Source organism: Oncorhynchus keta, chromosome 26 (assembly GCF_023373465.1).
Source record: "Oncorhynchus keta strain PuntledgeMale-10-30-2019 chromosome 26, Oket_V2, whole genome shotgun sequence".
NCBI lineage: Eukaryota > Metazoa > Chordata > Actinopteri > Salmoniformes > Salmonidae > Oncorhynchus > Oncorhynchus keta.
In genome coordinates, this window is record NC_068446.1 from 42046552 (window position 1) to 42061681 (window position 15130).

Here is a 15130-nt window from a genome sequence, read left to right on the forward strand (position 1 = left end):
TGGATCTACAGTATGTAACAGAACAAAAGGAATTGGGTCCTGTTGGATCTACAGTATGTAACAGAACAAAAGGAATTGGGTCCTGTTGGATCTACAGTATGTAACAGAACAAAAGGAATTGGGTCCTGTTGGATCTACAGTATGTAACAGAACAAAATGAATTGGGTCCTGTTGGATCTACAGTATGTAACAGAACAAAAGGAATTGGGTCCTGTTGGATCTACAGTATGTAACAGAACAAAAGGAATTGGGTCCTGTTGGATCTACAGTATGTAACAGAACAAAAGGAATTGGGTCCTGTTGGATCTACAGTATGTTACAGAACAAAATTAATTGGGTCCTGTTGGATCTACAGTATGTAACAGAACAAAAGGAATTGGATCCTGTTGGATCTACAGTATGTAACAGAACAAAAGGAATTGGATCCTGTTGGATCTACAGTATGTAACAGAACAAAAGGAATTGGGTCCTGTTGGATCTACAGTATGTAACAGAACAAAATTAATTGGGTCCTGTTGGGTCTACAGTATGTAACAGAACAAAAGGAATTGGGTCCTGTTGGATCTACAGTATGTAACAGAACAAAAGGAATTGGGCCCTGTTGGATCTACAGTATGTAACAGAACAAAATGAATTGGGTCCTGTTGGATCTACAGTATGTAACAGAACAAAATGAATTGGGTCCTGTTGGATCTACAGTATGTAACAGAACAAAATGAATTGGGTCCTGTTGGATCTACAGTATGTAACAGAACAAAATGAATTGGGTCCTGTTGGATCTACAGTATGTAACAGAACAAAAGGAATTGGGTCCTGTTGGATCTACATTATGTAACAGAACAAAAGGAATTGGGTCCTGTTGGATCTACAGTATGTAACAGAACAAAATGAATTGGATCCTGTTGGATCTACAGTATGTTACAGAACAAAATTAATTGGGTCCTGTTGGATCTACAGTATGTAACAGAACAAAAGGAATTGGATCCTGTTGGATCTACAGTATGTTACAGAACTAAATTAATTGGGTCCTGTTGGATCTACAGTATGTAACAGAACAAAAGGAATTGGATCCTGTTGGATCTACAGTATGTTACAGAACAAAATTAATTGGGTCCTGTTGGATCTACAGAATGTAACAGAACAAAATGAATTGGGTCCTGTTGGATCTACAGTATGTAACAGAACAAAAGGAATTGGGTCCTGTTGGATCTACAGAATGCAACAGAACAAAAGGAATTGGGTCCTGTTGGATCTACAGTATGTAACAGAACAAAAGTTTATTTCTCATTGGACAGTTGGTGTTAAAAAATAAAAATATTCACATCGCCCCAGAAATACATTTCCCTATTTTCATCAGATACCTTATCCAGCATTTCACAAATTCCATCAAAATATATAACATCAGCACTAGGTGGCCTATAGCAGAAACCAACTAGTATTGGTTTCGAATGTGGTCAATGCACCTATACCCATAGCGCCTCTAATCTATTCAACATTAAGTCCTTACATTGTTTTGCTGGAGTATGACTCTGTATGTAAACTGCAACTCAACCCCCATATCTATTTCTGTCCCTCTTGAACATATTATATCCATGTATAGAGATCTCAGCATCGTCAAAAGTAGAGTCCAAGCGAGTCTCTGATATTGCCGATACATTAATATTGTTTGACTGCACTAGACAGCATATGTCATGTATTTTGTTCCTTAAACTGCATACCCTTCTTTGGTAAATATAAGTATTTATATATCCAAACATGACTCGGCAGTTGTAATCTGAGAGAGACAAACTCAGGCTGTGTGTGTGTGTGTGTGGGGGGGGGGTCGCTCCTCCTTACTCCTTGGGAGGGACAGTGAACAATCAATTTGTCATACCTCAGATATACTATGTCACCTCGTTCTCTTGTAGCCTTCATGGCCGGTATTAGTTCCTTTCTTCTTTGACGGACTGAATCAGAGAAATCCTCATTGATGAAGAGGAAAGACCCTTTTAAGGCGATTGGATTTTTCAAGGGCTGCAAGCTTATCCTTGAACCTGAAGAATTTTACTACAATTGGCCCGGGTCTGGTTCCATTGGCCCCACTATTGGCACCACTAGTGCCCCCTGATTCCCCAGACCGGTGTTGAACATTCCAGCTCAACCTGTCGATCCAATTGTAGCTCCTCAGAAAACAGCTCGAATTTTGTCCTCTGATTCAGCACATGTCTCACTATATCAGTAGGCCCTCCCTGACTGTGGTGACCTAGTTCAGTAGGCCCTCCCTGACTGTGGTGACCTAGTTCAGTAGGCCCTCCCTGACTGTGGTGACCTTGTTCAGTAGGCCCTCCCTGACTGTGGTGACCTTGTTCTGTAGGCCCTCCCTGACTGTGGTGACCTTGTTCAGTAGGCCCTCCCTGACTGTGGTGACCTTGTTCAGTAGGCCCTCCCTGACTGTGGTGACCTTGTTCAGTAGGCCCTCCCTGACTGTGGTGACCTTGTTCTAGAGGCCCTCCCTGACTGTGGTGACCTTGTTCAGTAGGCCCTCCCTGACTGTGGTGACCTTGTTCTAGAGGCCCTCCCTGACTGTGGTGACCTAGTTCTGTAGGCCCTCCCTGACTGTGGTGACCTTGTTCAGTAGGCCCTCCCTGACTGTGGTGACCTTGTTCAGTAGGCCCTCCCTGACTGTGGTGACCTTGTTCTAGAGGCCCTCCCTGACTGTGGTGACCTTGTTCTGTAGGCCCTCCCTGACTGTGGTGACCTAGTTCTGTAGGCCCTCCTTGACTGTGGTGACCTTGTTCTGTAGGCCCTCCCTGACTGTGGTGACCTTGTTCTGTAGGCCCTCCCTGACTGTGGTGACCTTGTTCAGTAGGCCCTCCCTGACTGTGGTGACCTTGTTCAGTAGGCCCTCCCTGACTGTGGTGACCTAGTTCAGTAGGCCCTCCCTGACTGTGGTGACCTTGTTCAGTAGGCCCTCCCTGACTGTGGTGACCTTGTTCTGTAGGCCCTCCCTGACTGTGGTGACCTTGTTCTGTAGGCCCTCCCTGACTGTGGTGACCTTGTTCAGTAGGCCCTCCCTGACTGTGGTGACCTAGTTCAGTAGGCCCTCCCTGACTGTGGTGACCTTGTTCAGTAGGCCCTCCCTGACTGTGGTGACCTAGTTCTGTAGGCCCTCCTTGACTGTGGTGACCTTGTTCTAGAGGCCCTCCCTGACTGTGGTGACCTTGTTCTAGTAGGCCCTCCCTGACTGTGGTGACCTTGTTCAGTAGGCCCTCCCTGACTGTAGGCCCTCCCTGACTGTGGTGACCTTGTTCTGTAGGCCCTCCCTGACTGTGGTGACCTTGTTCTAGAGGCCCTCCCAGACTGTGGTGACCTTGTTCTAGAGGCCCTCCTGACTGTGGTGACCTTGTTCAGTAGGCCCTCCCTGACTGTGGTGACCTTGTTCTAGAGGCCATCCCTGACTGTGGTGACCTTGTTCAGTAGGCCCTCCCTGACTGTGGTGACCTAGTTCAGTAGGCCCTCCCTGACTGTGGTGACCTTGTTCTGTAGGCCCTCCCTGACTGTGGTGATCTAGTTCTGTAGGCCCTCCCTGACTGTGGTGACCTAGTTCTAGAGGCCCTCCCTGACTGCACTAGTTTGTGTTTACCTTGAAACTTTTGCTCACGAGCCCCCCCCTCAGCAGAAAATATTGAAGTGTATATTTAAAGGTGTTTCATGCCATTTCAAACATTGCATCTAAATTGTAGTTCTATTCTATCCATATTTTCATTTCATAACCATAGAATGCATTATCAAAAACATAACATGCTCTAGAAATGTAACTAAAATGGAAACTACATTTGGGTGTCTGGATGCAAGATGCAGTCCAGGTGAATGATTACTATATTTGGATGGCTGAAACACTGTTCAAGTACCTTTGGCAGATTTTTTTTTTGGGGGTGGGCATATAGTGATATACTGTAAATGTGTTATTTAGTGCCATTTATCCATTTGCATTTGTGCTTCAGGTCGGGTTGTCCAAGAGTACAAGAGCATTACATCCTTACCGAGCAGCAAGACCATTGACATCAGGAAATTCTACCAGGGCTGTGGACCTACCGTTTACAATGTGGATCAATGTATTGCCACAATGCAAGGAACTCCAAAGTTGTGAAATGTAAGCGCTTTTTTTTTTGATGTTGTCAATGTTGACATAAGAGATTACATGTATAAAGCATTATAACTTGTTAAGTTGTTATAACTGGACCTATATATATATATTTAAAAAAAAAAAAACATTTTACCCCCTTTTTCTCCCCAATTTCGTGGTATACAATTGCTCGTAGCTACTATCTTGTCGCTACAACTCCCGTACGGGCTCGGGAGAGACGAAGGTTGAAAGTCATGCGTCCTCAGATACACAACCCAACCAAGCCGCACTTAACACAGCGAGCATCCAACCCGGAAGCCAGCCGCACCAATTTGTCGGAGGAAACACCATGCAACCTTCGCTAGCGTGAACTGCGCTATTGAGAATGCCCTCTACCACAATCTGACACATCTCTTTCAATAACTCCAAGATATATTTCAAGTTTGCCGCAGACGAGAATGAAGTGTGGGTCAAAATGTCTTCGGATAGCGATGAAACCATTATGTTTGCCAAGTTAGACCATAACAGATGATCTGTGTTTGTTATTAACGCGTCCTCTATCTTATACTAAAAGCTGAGACCTCGTCTTGAATCCATTAATAACCTTGGCCTTGTTGTCTAGAGGAGACACACATATTGTACGATATGAGGAGGAAATTACAGTCCTAAAAAAGCTTTAAAGATCGATGGTGATGGATGTGGAGATCAGGGATGTCGTCCAAATAGACTGCCACCCCAGCGAGGATGGTGCTCATCACCTTCTGGAAGCAGCTGTGGGCGGAGCTAAGTCCAAAAAGGGATGTGTGTGTATCTGAACACACCAGCATGTTTTGACAAAGGCTGTGAGGTCTCTGCTGGCAGGGTGGAGGGGCACCTGAAGATAACCCTGACGCAGGTCGAGCTTCGCGGAGACTGTGGAACCATGAAATTGTGAGGTCAGCTCCTCGGCTGTAGGCAAGGGGGACTTATCTGGGACAACAGCCTTGTTCACGGCACAGAGATCCACACAGGTCTTGGATGACCAGGTTTGTAATTCAGGGGGCAGCGTTGACTGGCTCACTGATACCTGCCTCCAACTGTGACTGGAGATATTTTGAGCTGATCCAAGCGCTCTGAAAATCCTCTGTACTGAGGCAGTGAAGGAGCAGCACTGTCCTCCTGCATGTCGGAGATTCTAGAAAAGTCCATAGATTCTAGAAAAGTGTTAAAACGTTCAAGACAGTTATTCCACAGGGACTGGAGGTTTCGCCAGACACGGCGAGGAATGGCGCTGGTGGTGGTAAAGCTGAATTCAGCCATCTTCGTCGCCATTGTTATATCTTGCTTAGCTGTCAAAGGCACATCTGCACAGTTTCACATTGTACATCACACCATCTTCGTCGCCATTGTTATATCTTGCTTAGCTGTCAAAGGCACATCTGCACAGTTTCACATTGTACATCACACCATCTTCGTCGCCATTGTTATATCTTGCTTAGCTGTCAAAGGCACATCTGCACAGTTTCACATTGTACATCACACCATCTTCGTCGCCATTGTTATATCTTGCTTAGCTGTCAAAGGCACATCTGCACAGTTTCACATTGTACATCACACCATGTCGTTAAATGACATCTGAACACTCATTCTGACAACCCATTCGTTCATCCATAAAGCTGCACACTGTTTCACATCGTACATCACACTGTCGTTAAATGACATCTGACACTCATTCTGACAACCCATTCGTTCATCCATAAAGCTGCACACTGTCGTAAACCAGAAACAACGTACAGTACGACGAACAGCATGTCGTTCCATACATAACAGGTAGTATTGTGGAGTAACTACAATGTCGTTGATCTCTGTGTTCTCCTATCCAAGCCATTAAACTATGTAACTGTTTTAAAGTCACAATTGGCCTCATGGTGAAATCTCTGAGCCGGTTTCCATCCTCTTTGGCAACTAAGTTAGGAAGGACGCCTGTATCTTTGTAGTGACTGGGTGTATTTATACACCATCCAAAGTATTATTCATAACTTGACCATCCTCAAAGGGATAAAAGTGTTTTACCCATCTACCCTTCTTTGCGAGGCATCGGAAAACCTTCCTGTTTTTTTGTGGTTGAATCTGTGTTCGAAATTCACTTCTCGACTTACAGATAATTTTATGTGTGGGGGTACAGAGATGAGATAGTCATTTAAAAATCATGTTATACACTATTATTGCCCACATAGTGCAACTTATTATGTGACTTGTTAAGCATATTGTTACTCTTGAACTTATTTAGGCTTGCCATAACAAAGGGGTTGAATACTGACCAGCGAGTTGAGATAAGGGGGGACTTTACCTAGCAGGGTCTTGTAGATGACATGGAGCCAGTGGGTTTGGCGAAGAGTATGAAGCGAGGGCCAGCCAACGAGAGCGTACAGGTCGCAATGGTGGGTAGTATATGGGGCTTTGGTGACAAAACGGATGGCACTTTGATAAACTGCATCCAATTTGTTGAGTAGGGTGTATTCTAAGTCAGAGCCGTCCAGAGTAGTGATGTTGGACAGGCGGGCAGGTGCAGGCAGCGATCGGTTGAAGAGCATGCATTTAGTTTTACTTGTATTTAAGAGCAATTGAACGTCACGGAAGGAGAGTTGTATGGCATTGAAGCTTGCCTGGAGGGTTGTTAACAGTGTCCAAAGAAGGGCCAGAGGTATACAGAATGGTGTCGTCTGCGTAGAGGTGGATCAGAGACTCACCAGCAGCAAGAGCAACATCATTGATGTATACAGAGAAGAGAGTCGGTCCAAGAATTGAACCCTGTGGCACCCCCATAGAGACTGCCAGAGGTCCGGACGGCAGACCCTCCGATTTGACACACTGAACTCTATCAGAGAAGTAGTTGGTGAACCAGGCGAGGCAATCATTTGAGAAACCAAGGCTGTCGAGTCTGCCGATGAGGATGTGGTGATTGACAGAGTCGAACGCCTTGGCCAGATCAATGAATACGGCTGCACAGTAATGTTTCTTATCGATGGCGGTTAAGATATCGTTTAGGACCTTGAGCGTGGCTGAGGTGCACCCATGACCAGCTCTGAAACCAGATTGCATAGCAGAGAAGGTATTGTGAGATTCGAAATGGTCGGTAATCTGTTTGTTGACTTGGCTTTCGAAGACCTTAGAAAGGCAGGGTAGGATAGATATAGGTCTGTAGCAGTTTGGGTCAAGAGTGTCCCCCCCTTTGAAGAGGGGGATGACTGCAGCTGCTTTCCAATCTTTGGGAATCTCAGACGACACGAAAGAGAGGTTGAACAGGCTAGTAATAGGGGTGGCAACAATTTCGGCAGATCATTTTAGAAAGAAAGGGTCCAGATTGTCTAGCCCGGCTGATTTGTAGGGGTCCAGATTTTGCAGCTCTTTCAGAACATCAGCTGACTGGATTTGGGAGAAGGAGAAATGGGGAAGGCTTGGGCAAGTTGCTATGGGGGGTGCAGTGCTGTTGACCGGGGTAGGGGTAGCCAGGTGGAAAGCATGGCCAGCCGTAGAAAAATGCTTATTGAAATTCTCAATTATAGTGGATTTATCAGTGGTGACAGTGTTTCCTATCTTTAGTGCAGTGGGCAGCTGGGAGGAGGTGTTCTTATTCTCTATGGATTTTATAGTGTCCCAGAACTTTTTTGAGTTAGTGTTGCAGGAAGCAAATTTCTGCCTTGGCATTTCTAACTGCCTGTGTATAATGGTTTCTAGCTTCCCTGAAAAGCTACATATCACAGGGGCTGTTCGATGCTAATGCAGAACGCCATAGGATGTTTTTGTGTTGGTTAAGGGCAGTCAGGTCTGGGGAGAACCAAGGGCTATATCTGTTCCTGGTTCTAAATTTCTTGAATGAGGCATGCTTATTTAAGATGGTTAGGAAGGCATTTTAAAAAAAATAACTAGGCATCCTCTACTGACGGGATGAGATCAATATCCTTCCAGGATACCCCGGACAGGTCGATTAGAAAGGCCTGCTCGCTGAAGTGTTTTGGGGACCGTTTGACAGTGATGAGTGGAGTTCGTTTGACCCATTACGGATGCAGGCAATGAGGCAGTGATCGCTGAGATCTTGATTGAAGACAGCAGAGGTGTAATGACAAATGTCACCATAAGCATGTTTCATGCAGACAGAGTACTACAATCCCTTTAGGCTCAGCTGATAGTGTGCACCACAACAGCACAGTAGTCTTCCACATTTATTTCCTCTTGAATTCAGAATAGAACGCACTACATACAGTACATTATAGAAGAAAAGTAGGCCTAGAATTGTGACGGTCCCGTCCTGAAACTGGTTTAGTAAGTTAATAATCACCTTCACGGTAGATGGCAGCAGATGACCCTATGTGACGAAATGACCTCAAACCAATCCAAGGGAATAATCATTTTACACTTCCCCCTCGACTTGGATTTATCTGACGCAGACAGACAACTGTTCTGAAATACGTAATAACACAGGGGGAGGGAGGAGGGGGTTGCTGGCCTCGGTCTTGCAATTTGTCTGACCTGCTAACATCAAACGTTATATCACACAGGGGTCCAGTCGTCCAACCTGTATCGGGACGGGGGGGTTAATATCGGTCCGAGTTGAAGCGGGTTACACATGCTATCTGGACAGTGACATTGGTATGACACCGTTGACCTGCGACCATACACAGTGACAGTGTCAACGGAATTGTCCTCCGGAAGAAACTGTCAAGACTTGTTTTGGTTCCATCGTGCTCTTTTACGAGTCGACAGGTAACGTTAGCTGGTTAGCAAACCATATATTTGTTTTAAATTGTCAAGACACTTTTTTTTTTTTTTTTGCGTCTTAAACATGTCACATAGTTTGCCAGTTTAACGGTTTTAGTTCTCTTTGACCTGCTAACTATACCTCTCTTCCGGAATGCTCACTTGTTTTTCTATCGCTAGCCCCGTTTGCTAAGTTGCTAGCTGCCCCACTCCAATCCAAATCAGACATTGCCAGGCCAACCGGCTCTAGGGGGTGTTCATTTTGTTTAAATAAATAGCTAGTTAGCACGTATCTACGTCAGCTACCTGTTGACAGGTGAACTCGAATGGCTAGCTAACTGTGTTGTAAGTAAGGAGTTTAGTTTGTCAGATTTGTTTAACTTTGCTAGGGTACTGTAGCTGTGGCCTGTGAAATGTAGCAGCTGTCCGAGATGATCCATGCTAGCTAATCCTGCTTCATTGTTTTTATTTTGCTAGACCTTGACTAAAGTATGTCTTGCCCATGCACATCGGCCGCGAGGATATTCTTGAATTCGGCACAGAGAGGTAAGAACAGATCGCAATCTTGAGAAATTGTAATAACTACAGCTACTTATTCGCATTACATTTTAAACGCTTCTGCTAGCTAGCTAGCTAACTTGCTAACCTACAAATGACAGTGCCGTTGCCAAGTATTCACACCACTTGACTTGTTCCACAATCTGTTGTTACAATATGAGATTAAAATTGATTGAATTGTCAAGTTTTTTTGTCAACTATCTACACAAAATACAAAGAACAATTCTAACTTTTTTTAAATATTTTTTTTAAATTAAACACTAACCTTGATTAGATTCAAGTATTCAACCCCCTTAGTCAATATGTGTTAGAATCACCTTTGACAGCGATTACAGCTGTGTGTCTTTCTGGGTAAGTCTCCAAGAGCTTTTCACACCTGGATTGTGCAATATTTGTCCATTATTCTTTTAAAAAAATATTTAAGCTTGGTCAAGTTAGTTGTTGATGAATTCTAGACAGCCATTTTCATGTCTTGCCATAGATTGTCTTGCCAAAGACCGTTTTAAGTCTAAACTAGGCCCCTCAGAAACATTCAATGTTGTGTTGGGAAGCAACTCCATTGTATATTTGGCCTTGTGTTTTAGGTTATTGTCCTGCTGAAAGTTGAATTTGTCTCCCAGTGTCTGTTTGCCTGTGCTTAGCTCTATTCTGTTTCTTTTTATCCTAAAAAAAAACTCCCTAGTCCTTGCTGATGACAAGCATACCCATAACATGATGCAGCTACCACCAGGCTTGAAAATATGAAGAGTGGATGTGTTGTGTTGGATTTGCCCCAAACATGATGCTTTGTATTCAGGACATGAAGTTAATTTCTTTGCTACATGTTTTTGCAGTTTTACCTTAATGCATCATGTTTGCAAAAAGGCACTCTTTATTTTCACTCTGCCATTTATGTTAGTATTGTGGAGTAACAACTGAGGATGTAACAAAAACACTGTAATCTCATATTTGGGTATATTGATGCACCATCCAAAGTGTAATTAATAACTTCACCATGCTCAAAAAGGACATTCAATGTGTGCTTATTTTTTTTGCGAACCTTTGGAAAACCTCCCTGGTCTTTGTAGTTGAATCTGTGCTTGAAATTCACTGCTGGACTGAGGGACCTTACAGATAATTGTATGTGTGGGGTATAGAGATGAGGATGTCATTTAAAAATCACGTTAAATGCTATTATTGCACACAGAGTGAGTCCATGCAACTTATGTTACTTGTTAAGCACATTTTTACTCCTGAACTTATTTAGGCTTGTCATAACAAAGGGGTTGAATCAACTGATTGACTCAAGAGATTTCAGCTTTTAATTTTTACATTTTTTAAAATAAAAATGTCTAAATTTAATTCCACCCTGACATTGTGGGCTATTGAGTGTATATCAGTGACACAAAATATCAATGTAATCGATTTTTAAATTCGTGCTGTAACAACAATGTGGAAAAAGTTATGGCGTGAAGGCACTGTAGCTCGCTCTATTTCAGTGGATAAGCTGAAGCTATGTGATGTTGACCTCGTGAACTACGCCGTGTTCATAGTCGGGAACTCGTGAACTGAATTCTCCCGACTTGATAACTGGTTGAACGCGGCACGTTGTACAACTACAACCAGTTAGCAAGTCAGACTTTCCTAGTTCCGACTAGCACGCGGACGCAGCACAAGTTTTGAAAACGGGTCACCTGTTGCATCCATTTATGATACATGGTGGTGTGAGAAAATTGAGTGCCATGTCACAATGCAGCGTTCATGAGGTGGCACGCTAGCTAGCTACATTTCCATTATACCAATGGTTGATGTTGACATTTGGGGCGAGTTTTTTTTTTTGAAATGTCAAAGTTAATGGATTATAACACCGGCCAAAACATTTGGTTGCATGGTGTTTCTGTTGTACAGGGCTGTCTTGTTCTCGGGTTCAGCTCTATGCTTTGAGCAGACCTGGTTGGGGTTTTCGTGAAGCTCCTCTACCTCGCATAGTCCGAGTGAGATCCTTCCATGAAACTGCAGTATGTTTTGCCTCTAAAGATGGAACGACTAAGGATGGATCCGGCGATGGAGGAAAGGTAAACCTGATTCCACTGGATTGTGACATGTCTGTTTGACACCTTTCTTTCTTTCTTAAATTTTTAAAAAAAAAGTATGAATCACACACTGGTGACTAGCTTGGACCCAGATCAGTTTGTGCTGTGTTTCGTACTGCTATGGTCATTGCCAAACATGGCATAACAACGTGGAAGGACGGCATAAACAGATCTTGGAACAAGCTAAGTGATGACAGCCATAATTTTAATGACTGAACTGGAATGGAATTAAACCCTAAACCCTGACAAGGCACAAGAATAGACTTTCTAATAAATCAAAATGTGCCGAATACAACAACTGTAGACTTTACCATGAAATGCTTACTTCTTACTTAGGAGCCTTTTCCCAACAATGTAGTGTTTAAAAGTAAGAAAATTAGCAAAAGGAAATAGGAACACAATAACAATAACGAGGTAATATACAAGGAGTACCAGTACCGAGTCAATGGGCAGGGACACAAAGTGATTGCGCTAATATGTAAATGTAGGTAGGAGTAGAAATGACTGAATAGATAATAGAATAGATAGTAGAAATGATCAGGATAGATAATAATTTTTTTTTTTTTTAAATGTACCTTTATTTAACCAGGCAAGTCAGTTAAGAACATATTCTTATTTTCAATGACGGCCTGGGAACAGTGGGTTAACTGCAGAACGACAGATTTGTACCTTGTCAGCTCGGGGGTTTGAACTCGCAACCTTCCGGTTACTAGTCCAACGGTCTAACCACTAGGCTACGCTGCCGCCCCTGAAGAGAAGCAGCAGCGGAATTTGAAGATTGTTCGAGTGTCAGTGTAGTGTATCGGTGTGTCGGAGAGTCGGCGCGGTGTGTCGGGAGAGTCGGCGCGGTGTGTCGGGAGAGTCGGCGCGGTGTGTCGGGAGAGTCGGCGCGGTGTGTCGGGAGAGTCGGCGCGGTGTGTCGGGAGAGTCGGCGCGGTGTGTCGGGAGAGTCGGCGCGGTGTGTCGGGAGAGTCGGCGCGGTGTGTCGGGAGAGTCGGCGCGGTGTGTCGGGAGAGTCGGCGCGGTGTGTCGGGAGAGTCGGCGCGGTGTGTCGGGAGAGTCGGCGCGGTGTGTCGGGAGAGTCGGCGCGGTGTGTCGGGAGAGTCGGCGCGGTGTGTCGGGAGAGTCGGCGCGGTGTCGGGAGAGTCGGCGCGGTGTGTCGGGAGAGTCGGCGCGGTGTGTCGGGAGAGTCGGCGCGGTGTGTCGGGAGAGTCGGCGCGGTGTGTCGGCGAGTCAGTGTGGTGTGGTGTGTTGGAGAGACAGTGTAGTGTGTTGGAGTGTGCATAGAGTAAGTGTAATACATGCTATAACCCCAGTGGTTTCAATAAGTGATAGGTACTGTACATAGAAACAAGTTTCCTCTGTGTCTAAATTATGTTTTTCTGCTGTGTTGCTTTCATGATACAATCTCTCTCTCCTTTGTGTCCATCATATATGCAGAAGAGCATCAGTGAAGGAAAGAGATTGGCGGGTTCTTCTGGTGGATCAGGGAAGGGGGGTAACCAGCTGCACTGTCCCAAATGTGGAGACCCATGTACACATGTGGAGACCTTTGTATGTGAGGACCCAAAGATACTCCATTCACATGGGCTGTGTTTTCTAAAGACTCCAGTTGCAGAAAAAGCATCCGTATAAAATGATTGACTTGTCACACAGTCACTACTGTTTTTATTAAATCAGAAACGCGATAAAGAGACATTTCAATATTCTCACTTTTGTTTGTTTCTCTTCAGCGTCGACACGTTTTGTGAAGTGTGAGAAATGCCATCACTTCTTCGTGGTTCTCTCTGAGACGGACTCTAAGAAGGGCCTGAATAAAGAAGCAGAGTCGCCCGCTGAGGCTGTCAAAATGGCCTTCGCACAGAAACCTCCCCCGCCACCCAAAAAGGTACGAGCACAGAAACCTCCCCCACCACACAGAAACCTCCCCCGCCACACAGAAACCTCCCCCCCGCCACACAGAAACCTCCCCCGCCACACAGAAACCTCCCCCGCCACACATAAACCTCCCCCCGCCACACATAAACCTCCCCCCGAAACACACAGAAACCTCCCCTGCCACACAGAAGCCTCCCCTGCCACACAGAAACCTCCCCCGCCACACAGAAATCTCACACAGAAATCTCTCCCCGCCACACAGAAATCTCTCCCCGCCACACAGAAATCTCCCCCGCCACACAGAAACCTCCCCCGCCACACAGAAACCTCCCCCCGCCACACAGAAACCTCCCCCGCCACACAGAAACCTCCCTCCGCCACACAGAAACCTCCCCCGCCACACAGAAACCTCCCCCCGCCACACAGAAACCTCCCCCGCCACACAGAAACCTCCCCTCCCCCACACAGAAACCTCCCCCCCACAAGTCCACACAGAAACCTCCCCCCGCCACACAGAAACCTCTCCCCCCCCCGCCACACAGAAACCTCCCCCATGCCACACAGAAACCTCCCCCGCCACACAGAAACGCCACACAGAAACCTCCCCCGCCCACACAGAAACCTCCCCCCCCCCCGCCACACAGAAACCCCCCCCCGCCACACAGAAACCTCCCCCCGCCACACAGAAACCTCCCCCCGCCACACAGAAACCTCCCCCCGCCACACAGAAACCTCCCCCGCCACACAGAAACCTCCCCCACACAGAAACCTCCAATGCCACACAGAAACCCTCCCCCGCCACACAGAAACCTCCCCCGCCACACAGAAACCTCCCCCCCACACAGAAACCTCCCCGCCACACAGAAACCTCCCCCGCCACACAGAAACCTCCCCCGCCACACAGAAACCTCCCTCCGCCACACAGAAACCTCCCTCCGCCACACAGAAACCTCCCCCGCCACACAGAAACCTCCCCCGCCAATGCCACACAGAAATCTCCCCCGCCACACAGAAACCTCCCCCGCCCCTCCGCCACACAGAAACCTCCCCCCCACACAGCCACACAGAAACCTCCCCCGCCACACAGAAACCTCCCCCCTCCCCCCCCGCCACACAGAAACCTCCCCCCCACACAGAAACCTCCCCCGCCACACAGAAACCTCCCCCGCCACACAGAAACCTCCCCGCCACACAGAAACCTCCCCCGCCACACAGAAACCTCCCCCCGCCACACAGAAACCTCCCCCAGCCACACAGAAACCTCCCCCGCCACACAGAAACCTCCCCCGCCACACAGAAACCTCCCCCGCCACACAGAAACCTCCCCCGCCACACAGAAACCTCCCCCGCCACACAGAAACCTCCCCCGCCACACAGAAACCTCCCCCGCCACAGAAACCTCCCCCAGCCACACAGCCACACAGAACCCTCCCCCCGCCACACAGAAACCTCCCCCGCCACACAGAAACCTCCCCCGCCACACAGAAACCTCCCCCCGCCACTCAAAAAGGTACGAGCACCAACGACAACAAACAACAACTGGTTCTAGTTTCTATGATGTAATGATTATCCTTAAACAGGAACTACTATGGTAATGCTGCAGGTATACCTGGTGCTGTCATTAAGCAATACGTTCCGAGTAGGTGTGGTATATGGCCAATATACCACGGCTAAGGGCTGTTCTTAGGCACGACGACGCAAAGTGGAGTACATTGGCCATATACCACAAACCCCCGAGGTGCCTTATTGCTATTATAAACTGGTTACCAACTTAATTAGA

General features: G+C 46.4%; 1 protein-coding gene and 1 long non-coding RNA gene across 4 annotated transcripts in view; one reads left to right on the plus strand and one right to left on the minus strand.

Moving 5' to 3' along the window:
• Positions 1-2289: 2289 nt before the first annotated feature.
• Positions 2290-2895, minus strand: LOC127912121 (uncharacterized). Its single transcript, XR_008080923.1, has 4 exons — positions 2639-2895; positions 2540-2605; positions 2441-2506; positions 2290-2374 (listed from the first exon to the last, which is right to left on the minus strand). It is a non-coding gene; the product is annotated as an uncharacterized LOC127912121 (long non-coding RNA).
• Positions 2896-4011: 1116 nt separating this feature from the next.
• Positions 4012-15130, plus strand: part of LOC118359380 (ATP-dependent Clp protease ATP-binding subunit clpX-like, mitochondrial) — a 38799-nt gene continuing 27680 nt past the window's right edge. The window contains exons 1-5 of one of the 3 annotated variants that reach the window (XM_052480914.1): positions 4012-4132; positions 9320-9388; positions 11288-11454; positions 12913-13030; positions 13206-13360. In XM_052480914.1, the coding sequence (XP_052336874.1) occupies positions 9334-9388; positions 11288-11454; positions 12913-13030; positions 13206-13360 (495 nt within the window). In that variant the 5' untranslated portion in view covers positions 4012-4132; positions 9320-9333. Of the gene's footprint in view, positions 4133-8568; positions 8849-8911; positions 9188-9319; positions 9389-11287; positions 11455-12912; positions 13031-13205; positions 13361-15130 lie in introns of those variants that run through there. The other 2 variants (XM_052480912.1, XM_052480913.1) reach the window with 2 other exon arrangements.